The sequence below is a fragment of the Hypomesus transpacificus genome, chromosome 9 (assembly GCF_021917145.1).
Source record: "Hypomesus transpacificus isolate Combined female chromosome 9, fHypTra1, whole genome shotgun sequence".
Classification (NCBI taxonomy): Eukaryota; Metazoa; Chordata; class Actinopteri; order Osmeriformes; family Osmeridae; genus Hypomesus; species Hypomesus transpacificus.
The window spans coordinates 9,548,854-9,561,863 of NC_061068.1; the positions used below are offsets into that span (position 1 = coordinate 9,548,854).

General features: G+C 41.5%; 1 protein-coding gene and 1 long non-coding RNA gene across 2 annotated transcripts; one reads left to right on the forward strand and one right to left on the reverse strand.

The window, feature by feature from the left end:
* Window positions 1-47: 47 nt before the first annotated feature.
* On the reverse strand, window positions 48-11,802 carry LOC124471820 (activin receptor type-1B-like). Its single transcript, XM_047026433.1, has 9 exons — window positions 11,629-11,802; window positions 4,733-4,978; window positions 4,317-4,583; window positions 3,874-4,104; window positions 3,597-3,764; window positions 3,024-3,180; window positions 2,813-2,937; window positions 2,524-2,654; window positions 48-2,336 (listed from the first exon to the last, which is right to left on the reverse strand). The coding sequence occupies exons 1-9, from the start codon at window positions 11,717-11,719 to the stop codon at window positions 2,211-2,213; spliced, it is 1,542 nt and encodes a 513-aa protein (XP_046882389.1). The 5' UTR covers window positions 11,720-11,802; the 3' UTR covers window positions 48-2,210.
* Window positions 9,447-12,907, forward strand: LOC124471825. The gene is made up of 3 exons (XR_006956563.1): window positions 9,447-10,884; window positions 12,421-12,515; window positions 12,862-12,907. It is a non-coding gene; the product is annotated as an uncharacterized LOC124471825 (long non-coding RNA).
* The last annotated feature ends 103 nt before the right edge of the window (window positions 12,908-13,010 follow it).

Sequence of the window (13,010 nt, forward strand, 5' to 3'; positions counted from 1 at the left end):
TTGGCTCACTGTGTTTACTGTGTGCGGACAAACAATAGTAGACCATACATTGGAAAACCGGAGTTTTTATTTCTCTATAGAATACCTATTTACACTATTGGAAATTAGTCCTGCCATTTTTACTTGGATTCAGTTGCCTTTAAGCCCACATGCCTGTATAGAGACCTGGGTATCCTTATCCAACAGTGCTTCATCAAAAACAACCAATAGTGCAATACAACAGCTTTTCTAGGTGATGGTCATGCTTGTACAGTATCCACAGGCATGATGCCATCAACCGCAGGCTTCTGGACACACAGCCAGGCAAAACTCCTGGCCTCATAGTATGTGCATAAGATCACCATTCCCCATCCACTCAATATACAGTAATAACACCCAGGTCCTGGTCTCCCACTCCCAAAAATGTTCAGGACACCATTACCTATTGACTTCTCCCAAGGTATACAAAATACAGTGCAGATGAGCATGAACTCAACAATAACTAACAGATTTGATTAAATAAGATTAAAATAAATACAGGCATATCTACTTCCTGTGAGACAGCACTGAGAAGCAAGTATCAGTAGTATTTCTTATTCACAATGAAGTTCAACCTCGAGGTATAAAGCACACTAAATATCCTATTATGTTTTCAAAGGTAGTTTTGACCCTGTCAGTTACAAAACATCTAATATTCATCACTTTTGAGAACTGATTCAAGTGAATCGAGACTCTTATCGTCTCCTATGGTTTTGGATATGTGCTCCTTACACCAATCGAGTCCCCCAAAAAAACTGGTTTTGACAATTTGGTTGTGTTCTATTAGTGGAATAGTGCACACATGGCCTGTCAGCCTTTTTTCCTAGGAAATCTGGTTGGCTTTTATAACATGACAAGGAAGACTTCACATCAGCAGTACCTTATGAGCAACAACAACAAAAAGCAACAATATGGGACAAACGCATATGCAAAACCTAATGTTTCCTGAAAAGAAAAAAACTAAGGAACTGTGGACAAAAAAAATTGTTTAACATCTGAGTCGGTGCACATGATACAAACTATTTACAACTTGCATATCAAGGAGGTTTTGGGTAGATAATTGATTGCAGGATACAGAGTGAAATATTGAATCAAATACTGTTCTACATCACAAGAGACCATAGAAAGGGTTCAGTATGTGCTCTGATGACTCAGAAGTGACTGACATACAGTTGTGTTGCTTTGGATTGGTACAGTAGAGGATAATGAGCACATACAAGGCATTCTCCTTTTCTCACATTTACTACCAGTATAAAAGGTGCAACCATTATACCCATGATTTAAATATTTAAAGAAAAATAAAAATGAATTCCAGGAGTTATGTACATCATCATACTTTAAAAAAGTCATTGTATATACAGTGGTTACACTTTGCCAGGGTAAACAAACCCTGAGGGAAAAAGAACATGGAGGTGTGAAAGAACAAAAATGATTCAGTAGTGTATTGGCTTCAATACAGTTAATAGACTCGCTCACCATAGAGTCATACATTTGTTAAATCCATTTCTGTCTTAGATTGAGGTGACAGAGAAAGAGTTACAAATACAGTGGAGCAAAAACCAAAAAGATGCAGGTCTTTATTCAGCAGGATTTGACTAAATGAGATTCAATCTATCCAGAATTCATTCCTCATCTGGAATAACAACAGTTAAGTCCTCATTCCTCAACTGATGAAGTTGAAAAGGCAGAAAAACTAAAAATAAGTTAAATAGAAAAAATCCTGACTGAAAGACAGAAACTTACCTACTAACCGAACAAAAAGGATGCAATTAACTGACATCTGCTGTTATTAAATAAACAGCTGTATACTATTATTATTATTCAACCAGAGACACTGAAGGGGGCAGTATTAATAGTAGCAGTAATTGCAGTGTGCAGCCGATTCAGTAGGGACAGCTGTGAGTGAGGAGGCTGTCAGGGCAGGGGCTGCTGGGCAGGGGAGGATAGGACACGTCAGTAGTTTTAGCTGAGCAGGCGAGGTAGGGCTGGTCACAACTCAAGGGGTTTGACAAACTGGCAGGAGAGGGTTTCTTTCCACCTCAATTTAGCTTTCATCATCAGTCTATTTGTTCTTTAACTTATGCGTTCTTTTAGCAAATAAAACCTTGTCCCTTTGTCTAGGACAGGGTCTCCCCCCTCCCCCCTAAAGTCTTTTGGCCATTGCTCTCTCACTTTCTCTCTGTCTCTCGGTCTCAGATTTTGATGTCCTCCTGTTGGCTGAGCTGAGACAGGGTCTTCTTGATGCGCAGGGCAGTGAGGCGGGCTGCTCCATTAGTGTACCAACACTCCCTCATGATTTTACCCATCACACGCAGGGCCTGGTGGAAGGGAGGAGGGAACAGGAAACATTGCATTTTGAAGTTCTGAGGATACATCTGGGCTGGCAGTTTGGTAAAGGTGAGTAAAATAAGCTTAAGAAATTTAAATAGATACGGGGAAGACTTGGATAGGAAGCAGCTAGGATCGGATTGGATAAGACTCAAACTGACATGACCAACACCTTACCTCATAGCTCTGCCACCAGTTGGGCACGTTAGGTCGTAGTTTCTGGTCACACACCACCTTCCTCATCTCCTCTATGGAAGGGTCAGAGGGCACCAGGTCATAGTATGGCAGCTGGTACTCCTCATGTATACCTAGAACCAGATCAAATGTCAGGTCACCAACTAACCAAGAATGCAACTCCATGTCAGTTGACTGGAATTACAATTCACAACCAGCACTGAAACAAATACAAACTCAACCAAGTCCTCTATTATGTTGTGATGGTGTGTAAAAGAGTGAGCTGTCTAACCTCCAGCATTGCAGCGGCGTGCTATCTCCCAGTAGACTAGGCCCAGGGCGTAGATGTCTGCACATTTAAACGAGTCAAAGTGTCTCATGTTGATGCTCTCATCCAGAACCTCAGGGGCCATATACCTGTGAGAAAAGGACCATGCAGTTTAGTGGTTAGGAAATGCTTTTCTAGGTTGTAAAGGGTCACTTCATTGTGAGTTTGTATGTACCTCTTGGTGCCCACTCTCTGGTTGGGGGCGATGTCGATTGTGTCAGAGACAGACTCGTGGCGAACGGCCAAACCAAGGTCAGCAATGGCACAGGTACTGTTCTTCTTCACCAATATGTTCTTAGACTTTAGGTCTCGGTGGGCGATGCCAGGCTTACCTAAGTGCCACAAAAACACTTAGGCTATCTACCAAAAGTATGCAGGTCCTCTGTCCATTCATCCCAACCATTACTTATAAGACAATATAACTATGTAAGGAGTATTAGTGTGTGTCCATTTTCTAAATGAACTGTGGATTAAAGTTATTTACAAAGTATATAGTCCCTGAAAACTCAGTATAAGCCACTCAATGAAGATGCTGGTTTGTAACTGACCCAGGTCTGATTATTAGGTGAGAGAATAGGCTCACTGGCCTCGATTCACTGTTTGTAAAACTGGGGGCCAGTTACAGGGGAGTGGCTATCAATAGCAGAGAAAGGGAACGGCAAAAAAAACATAAATAATACAAACAGTTGTGTAAATATACTGACATGTCATCTCAAAGTTTGATCATTTGCGCACACACATCTCTTACCCTGAGTGCCAAGGATTTCCATGTGCAGATGTGCCAGGCCACTGGCAGCAGACAATGCCAGCTTGATCATGCCTTCGATGGTGACAGAGTAGTGATTCAGATAGTCAAACAGAGAGCCATACTCATGGTAGTCTGACACCAACCACAGCTGGGTCCAGGTGCCATTATCTAAGAAGGAGAAGACGAAGATTAAATACAGATACGATTCTTTACACAGTATACCCTTTCTAAGAACATGCAACCAGCCCAACTTGAGGGTTTCGATGAAAGCATTTACCTTTGTTGTCAGCAGCGATAAACCCGAGGATGTTCTCGTGACGAAGCATGATGGTCTGGTAAATCTCAGCCTCCCGGAACCAAGAGCGCTCCTCTCGTGACGAGAAGATTTTTACCGCCACATCCCCACCACGCCAGCGACCACGCCACACCTCACCAAAACGCCCCTTCCCAATGATCTCCTGCAAAACGATAGTCCGTGCCACGGTGCGCTGTACAAACAGAGGGAGACCTGCACTAACAGAAGACAACGAGGGGCAGGAACAGAACACCGGTCAGAATGCTGCTACAAAGCTTCCCCTCCAGCGTTTGCCATTAACATGGATGTGCCATAACTGAACAACATTTTTTGTGTGAGAATGGAGAATTGAGGTGTGACAGGAGTAAAAGGGACACATTGACTAGTTCTGCACCTCAGGGCCCTCAAGTACTAGTAGTACTGACCGGAACCAGATCCAGAAGTGGACATGTCATAGATGAGGTCCTGCAGGGTTTTGTCCTTGGCCAGGTACAGGTGGTCACAGCTGGGGTCCTCCACCTCCAGCCTCTGCCTGTGGCTGTAGGTCCTCTGGTGGTGCTGGAACAGGAAGACGCCTAGCATCAGCAGCACACACAGCAGGAATACCGGGCCCGCAATCACCGCCACCAGCTCCACAGGACCCCATGTGCGCCCCGGGCCAAAACCACTCCCCAGGCCCAACCGAGACGTCACTATAGGGAGAGAAAACAAAAGACATAGAAGAGGGTCGATATGCTATGTGAGAAGTTGATTGTAGGCCTATATCCCGAAAGCTATGCGCACCATGTGATACATTTTGGGTGTAAACGTTTGCATGTTGCATGCTCATGTGTGTCCTCACCAGAGGGTACTTTGAGGCTGATGCTGTTGCAGTAGTCAGTGTAGCAGCAGTGTGTGTTTAACAGGCCCTCGGCACTGAGGCAGTAGAAGGGCTGGCCGGGAGGCTCCAGCTTGTCGTTGGTGATGCAGATACGAATGTGCTGCTCATTCCCATTTATGGAGGAGGAGGAGGCCATGCAGGCCCCGTCGGTCTCACACTGGAATCCTGTCTTCGCACACTGTGCTGTAGTGCAGTTACACCACAGACCTGGAACAGGTCGATGGAAAAGAGAACAAACTTTACAAAATTGTTGTGTTGATGTACCTTAAGGCTATAACCAGCAGAGGGCAATCAAGGACAATACATTACCAATGGTGCTGGATTTGACTAATTCCAATTCCAGAACACCATCTTACTAGCCCTTTACTGCCTAGCCAACATTCCAAACATTCCATAAGCTGTTGAAATATGATATTCATATTAATATTCATATTTATTGAATTTTCATATTAAATCATACACCTTAACTGTTTATACCATCTTGAAGAGGAGAACTAGGAGATTTTTATCATGTCAATAAATATATGATCACTTGAGGCAAATCATATTTTATTAAAGTGGTTTCAGGCAGCCATTCTTTACAAAAACTTCTCCATCCACCATACCTCATCAGACAACTGCTATTTTCACCGATTTAATTACAAGATGGAGAAATACTTTGAGTGGGTGGAATATCCACAAGTCTGTAGGCAATGTAGAACAGAAGACAGATTAGAAATATCATATTTTGATTAAAAGTTATGACCATTCTAGTGACTAGTGGAGACATAGGGAAAACCGGAATTATCCTGTCCCAAAAGTAGCTAGCTCTATGGCTGGATACTCCTCTCGATAACTAAAAAACGTTCGAGTTTCTTCCACAATCGACCGAATTGGCCAAACAAGGCATGTACATTTAGCTTACAGTATACATAATCTACCTAGTTAATGTTGTTTTTCGAAGTTTTTTAGAAATCTGCTCAAATCGAAGCTAAACAGTGCTACTACCGTCATTGCTGCCTGTCACAAACGGCCAAGCCGGACACGTCATTCTTTCCTGAAAACACTCGCTTCACTCCCACAAACAAATTCTTCGTAAGTAAAAAGTTTAGACTTTTAATTGACAATATTGACAACACATATTAAGGAACTTGTCTTTAGTCATAATATCGTCTCCGATTTCAAGTCGAAGCTGTAAATCTAACACTGTAGGCAATCTCCCATGGTCTCCGCTCTGGTTCCGCCTCGGAAAACAATGGCTGCCGTTGCAGACGATAGATTTATTTCCCCCTCCCACTAACCCCTTAACCAATGATATGTACTTTGAGCTTAAGTTGTCATGAGTATCTGGCAGTTTTCAGAAATAAAATCGGTGATTGGACGGTGACGCTATTAGGGCGGGAACCATGGGCATTTTAATGCCCATATTTGAATGGTCCGGCAGGAAAGGGTTCTGGCTGCCAGCCCAACTTCTCCCCGCCCCAAAAAAAATTTGGTCGGGAAGTTGGGTCTGGAGGGTCTCGTATTGGGGACCAACTGCAGAAAACCAGAATCTGGGCGAACCAATGAAATTGCCAGGGCGGGCTTTATACGATGATGGACAGATGATCAACAGTAACGTAATCACCCATGACACAAAAGAGCGCTTAAATTGAATTCGTATTGAACAAACATGGCTACCGCTGGAGATCTGGGATGTTATGATGATTCTGCCATCGAGTCTGTTTTAGAAGACATCGATAGCGCATTAATTTTGAAAGAGGAACAGAGAGACGCAATCAAGGCATTTGTCGATGGAAAATATGTTTTTGCCGTCCTTCCTACGGGATTCGGTAAAAGTTTAATTTATCAGCTGGCCCCATGGTCGCTAAGAAAATGGGACACAATGAAAACCCAGTGGCCATTGTGGTTTTTCATTTTCTTTTGTGGAGTTGTAATCCTAAACGGAGAACTTGTTCGTACATGCATTGCCCTTTATTGTTTCGCTCAAAAAGTACTCCCCCTACCCTTAAATTAATTTTACAACACTGGCAAAAATCGTTTGTATTCATTCTTCAAGCATACTTCAAGTCTGCTTGCAGTTTAGTCAGTAAAGATTTAGCTGCCTCTCAGTTTAGTTCTGTTGACAACAACTATGCGGTGCTTAACATACGTCACATACTCTGTTGCTCTGATTGGTTGTAGATCTATCCAATTGAGCGAAGAGGCATTTGTTTTCCAGGCTCGTTTGAAACACGCCCCGTAGTCAAAGCCCAACGGAGAGTTCTCAGACTCATATTCTGACTAGAATTATGAGTATGACAACGTCAGGCTACCATCTTACATCTACAACAATTATTTGATCTGAAGCACAGACACACTTTTCCTTATAAAAGTAGAGGTTGCATCAATACCTTTCTTAATTACATTATAGTAGGATAAACATTACAAGCTTTACAAATAATTTCAAAAATAATTCAAAGAATGTATGAGAGTTTGTGCTGGAAAACAAGGCATGTACCCAATGAACTTCACAAATAGAATCAACAAACATTCCACACAAAGTTAAAAGGTCTACTTCTTCCACAGGGCCGAGGCTTGAAACTGAGTACACGTAAGCTATCCATTTGAACTAAACCAATCTAGACAAGTATGACTTACTCATAGCCAAAAAAAGGAAGTGTTTCAGCATACTCTGGCTTTTCCAGACAAGTGTGTCAGCTAGAATATAAAACTTTTCTTAAATATAATTCCTCAGTGAAACAGGACAGAAAAAGGTATTGTTCAGTGTGTTCGCTCAGACAACAAAAGTCAGGAACAACATGTGTTCTATGATGCAATCAATCTACACACTGTATACAGTAGACTGTGCATATAATATATACCCACATAAAAAACGAAAGCTCAAAGACAAAAGGTCTCTCTGTTAAATGCAGAGATTTAATTACACTGCAGAGCGGAAAAAAATGGACTCTGCCCACAATACAGTTTGATAATCTTCTCTGCTGTGTCGTCACATTGGGCCTTTGTGTGGCTTTTACATAGGAAACCACAAGCCATTTACCCTAACAAGCAGAGAGACTGGGAGGAAAGCCCCAGACCCAGGAGGGGCTGTGAGGGTAACCCCCTTTCCAGTCTGGCTTGATAGGGCAGGATGATAGAATGGGTGGAGGGAGGACACTTTTAGGAGGATGTTTTGGGATTAGTTTTGAGAGGGGCACAGGGGGTAGGTCAGGACAGATACTGAACTGAGGGACGGAGCAGTGACAGGTTGGGGCATTCACTATGGATGTATGTCATAAACCTCCTGCAGTAATGGGGTATGTGTGTTTGTATATGGAGAGCATGACCAGCTGCAACAGTAACTGACACTACTTGGGATCATGTCATTGGCCAATAGTGTGAAACTCAAAATTCCAGTAATTCTACCCATTGTTTTCATTAGCAAACCTATTACCTCAAGTAAATACTGGTGTAAAATCAAACCTGCTAGACTTTGCATTAACGTGCTGATAAGCTCTGTAAAAGCATCCGTAAATACAACTATCCAACGACCCCCAAATCCCAACCCGGGCTGAGATACTGGGAATCCGACGCCAGGAACAATGTGGGGGTGGTGGTGATCTGAGTGCCGTTAAGTGCAGCCTCTAGATGATAGGACAGGGTGTTGGAGAAGTTCAACACAGCCAGACATGTAGCTGATTAAGACAATCTGATGACACCAGGCAGAGAAAACATACCACTCCACCCTCACCGTGTTCACTTACTCCCTCACCACACTCAATCAATACAAAAGAAGTACATGTACATACAAGTGTTCGTTTATGTGTAGAAACCTGCCTAAAAATAGCTTGATATGCCACAGGTTTGTAATCAGTGTTGGATAGGAATAATGGAAAATATACAAACATGTAACGCAGAGCTGGGTTTGTAAAAGAGTCTCTTTGTAGCGAGCCTTAATGCAGGTATTGTCTAAAGCTAAATTATGAGTGAGCATACAGTATGTGATTACATCGTCTCTCTGCTGTGGTACCCATGGGAGGCTGGCCTTAAATACCCGAGGCCCTGACACACGAGTCCTTGGACTTTAGACAGGAAGCCGCATCTTAATTTGAGAGGGATAAAAACAATAGAAATCAATGGAGTGACTAGAGGAGAGCAGAAGTCTAGATGCAGCTGATAGAACAGAGATAAAGAGAAAGAGCTTTCCAAACAACAAAATGACTCATTTGGCAGAAGATAGCCCAAAAGGGCATCTTACATGTTGCTCAATGAAATTAGGTGGTCTGTTTCTTAGATTTTATACAGCAGGACAGATATAATTTTGATGTTCTAGATCACCTTCCCCCACACTTAGCATCTAGCCACTTAGTTTTTCCAAACAAATCATTTGGTCTCGAACCCTGCTTATTGCCCAGCTACTGTCTGGTAGGCATGCAAACAATCATCCCATCTGTTTGCATTCATGCTCTCATCCGAACAAGTACTTAAAAAGAATGAAAGAATCCTGGAAAAGTTAACCATCTAACCTTGATAATATCAAGGCTGGTGTGGTTTAATTGGATATTATGGGAGTCAGATGGCTGAGCGGTTAGGGAACCGGGATATTGATCAGAAGGTTGCTGGTTCGATTCCTAGCCGTGCCAAATGATGTTGTGTCTTTGGGCAAGGCACTTCACCCTACTTGCCTTGGGGAATTGTCCCTGTACTTACTGTAAGTCGCTCTGGATAAGAGCGTCTGCTAAATGTAATGTAAATGTAATATTAAATTAGGTCATACCTATGAACTCAAAGAGACTGTAGGAGATACCTCAATCAGAGGGGCTGCTCTGATGACATCTCTGTTTGCCTTACCTCACAGAGACTACTAGTTGGCTCTGGATGTAAAAGGTAAATTCCTGAACAAACAGGCCTACATGTAAATCTCCATCATGTTAAGAGAGCCAACAAAGAATAAAAACATGATATGATTTTTGTGGTTTTATTGGTGGACAGAAAGTCTTAAATCTTTCCAAACAAAACCAACAAACAACATTCAATTTACAGGCAGTCCTATATGTGTGAGAGAGAACAGTGAGTGGGAGACATGTTTTACTGGACCAAAGATTAGCAACTTTTTTCTCTACTCTTACTATTTAAATACACTTGATATCACATTGATAATTTTGATACTTGAATAAAAATCCAATAGGCAACGTATCCCTTTCATTTTATTAAAATTATAATACTGTACTCCTACTTAAGTTGGATTCACCAAAAAATGTTCACAATGAATTGAAGTCATCTTTAATCAATGGCATCCTTAACCATGGCAATCTTGAAGAGGCAGACCTTTTTCAAGATTTGGAATACTTTTATTGGACATGAAGGACAGGATGCCTTGCTACTTGTTAGAAACTAAATAAGGTCACCACAGTCAAGATAAAATAAGGATTGTAGCAACATTTTTTATAGTAGTGTTAGATCATGTGTCGTGTTTCAGTAAAGGTATCACTGGGAGCTACAACTGAAAATTTATTTTGAAAAGATTTTCTGATACGTGGTTTCAAATATTGATCAGAGTAATATTATAGAGCAGTAGGACTATACTCAGCACATTTCTCTGTCTGAAAAGAATTAAAGGCCAGAGAGAGAGGGTGCAATGATGAGAGGAATGGATGGATAAGAGGAAGGTACTACATATAGAGATGGAAACAATAGAGAGCTTTTTCAGTCCAGATCAGTTATGCATTGATCTGATCCATCAGTTGATGTGTGTGCTAAGGAGTGCCCCTCCCCGGATGGAATTGCCCTCATTCCACACACAAACACCCAAACGGACCTAGATTTCAACTGTCTTCAGTCTGCTGTCAGTACCCCATGCATTTATCAAGACATTCACTTCCTGCCTTTAGCCCAGAAATATTCTGAGCAGCAGCTATCGGGTTCATTAGACTACTCATCTGTACACACGCACACCTTGCTGGCCTTTTTCTACTCCTTAAACCTTCATTTTACTTATTGTATTCTTATCATAAACATGGACTAATTCGAATTACAAGAAGCTTCAGGATACCCCAGTTGGTTGGGTAGCACACAATAGCCTATTTAGCAATGTACAGCAGCGCTTGAAAGCTAAATAGGTCAACTTCTGAATCTACCTTGCCCGCTTGCCAGTGAGTATTGTGTTGAAATATCAAAAATAGCATGGTCTTAAATGTCAGAAAGGCAGCCTACTACTGCTTCACAATGTCCCAAACACAAACATTTTAGATACCTGAAAGATATTGTAAAAAATAGATGAAATGGTTTGAATGGGAACAATACAGAAGACATAGCTATCGTAATTGCTAATGGAGATATTTAGCATTTTTTTATTCATTAGTAGGCTACTAATTAATTTAGTTACTGAATATACAGAAACAAGACTAGGCTACCATTATTCCAATACTTTAGGGCCCGAGTATTTCAAGAGAGTTCAACCAACAACAAACAAAGTAGTTAAAATGTGAATGCATTTCCAGTAGCTATATTTTCACATCTGCTTATACGGCTTATATGACTTCACCTCACATGTGTTTTTACATGTCATATGTGATGTTCTCTTATTTACACAAACGCTCGAGCCAGAAACTGCAAGAGCGACCAAGACATGTCTGGCAGTAGTTTTGTCAGCCAGACTTGGATGTAGAACATGACTAAAACATTGATTGAGACTTCTCGCCGCGTTTTATAATATTTTAACAGTCAGCCTTACTGCTAAATTCGGCTTGTTAGGTTGGCAGCAAGCTAGAAAGCATCCAAATCCTTGCGCCATGTTGTTGTGCTAAGCGATGCTAGGCTGGAGCAACACCGAGATTAGATAAAATAATAATTCAGTCGCGAAACGAGGACTAGCTAAGAATATATCGTTTACTCACCATCACAAGTACCATATGAGCCCACAAACAAGAACAGTGTTAATAAGAGCCGTTTCTTAGCCATGGTCGCTAGAGTCCCATTGCATTGCATAAATTTAAGATAGTATGTGTGACGAACAAGGCTCACAGAAGCACATAGGCATAGCTACAAAACACGCACACATACACACGCAAACGGCTAACCAGCCAGGATCAAATACCTTAAAGGGACAGAACACTTCGGTTGTTATTTGTAATGTCGACAGAAAAACAATTATTCATGTGGGTGGAGATGTTAAACCTATAACATACTAGCCATAATAATTTGTAGGCTATATGACATTTGGCAGACATAATGTCACAGATTTAAAGCCTGACAGCTCACCCACCCTTAAGAGGGCGATTGTTAGGCCACACATACTCACACACATCTCATGCCAAGTATAGGCCTCGTGTTCACTATTTACAGAGTAAGAACACAAATTCCAGAGGCATCAGATGCCTGAAACAGTCTATACTTGTGTATCAAGTTGATGTAAATGTTTCCACAGACAAGGGTATGTTGCCCTTCAGATATGTTGCTCAAATACCAGAGTGGTTTGATCAAGTTTATTGTATTACTCATCCTCTCCCTATAGGTACCTGTGATCTTTAAAACTTAGACAAGTGGTTTGTGACAAAATGTATTGCAGGTTTTACTGTGACTGTGTGTCCTGCATTCATATATCAACAAGGTAATAATTAGTTCCTGTAACATTAGATGCTGGACCAGCTGAATCCTCACCCTTATATCTTATAAATACCCTTTCCCAGGTGGGCAGATTACCCAACAGACTGTGCCTTGGAAGGGGTTAGGATTCCATGTCCTGCACATACAGACAGGATGTATGCAGCCAACCTTTGGCAAGGTATATGCTCACTCAATTGCCCAATATCAAAAATGCCCTTACAACTGCAGATGTAAGACATTTTATTACTATTAAATGAATGGTTGGTGTTTTAGTCAGTTTGCGAATATATGGATAATGGCTGTCGTTTATGATCATTGACCTATGCACTTTTTGTAAAGCTCTCTCTCTTGGAATTCGCTTTGGATAAAAGCGTTTGCTAAATGAATAAATGTAAATGGTTCAAGGTCGTTTCGTATATTGGGTCTTTGCAGTATTCCATTCAGGAGTTCTAGGTAGTGGTGACTTCTAAACGCTAATCATCTATGACATTTCGATTATTTCTGGGAAATGTTTTCTATTATAGAATTGTAGGATGCCATCTGGTGGACTTATCTGGGAATGGAGTATGCACAGGAGAATGGGATCCTTCCCCAAAAAAGTTATTTCTGGATTTATCGTTGCAGACCTGTTAGCTTCAATAACAGTACTCAATAAAATAACACCGGAGTTCTG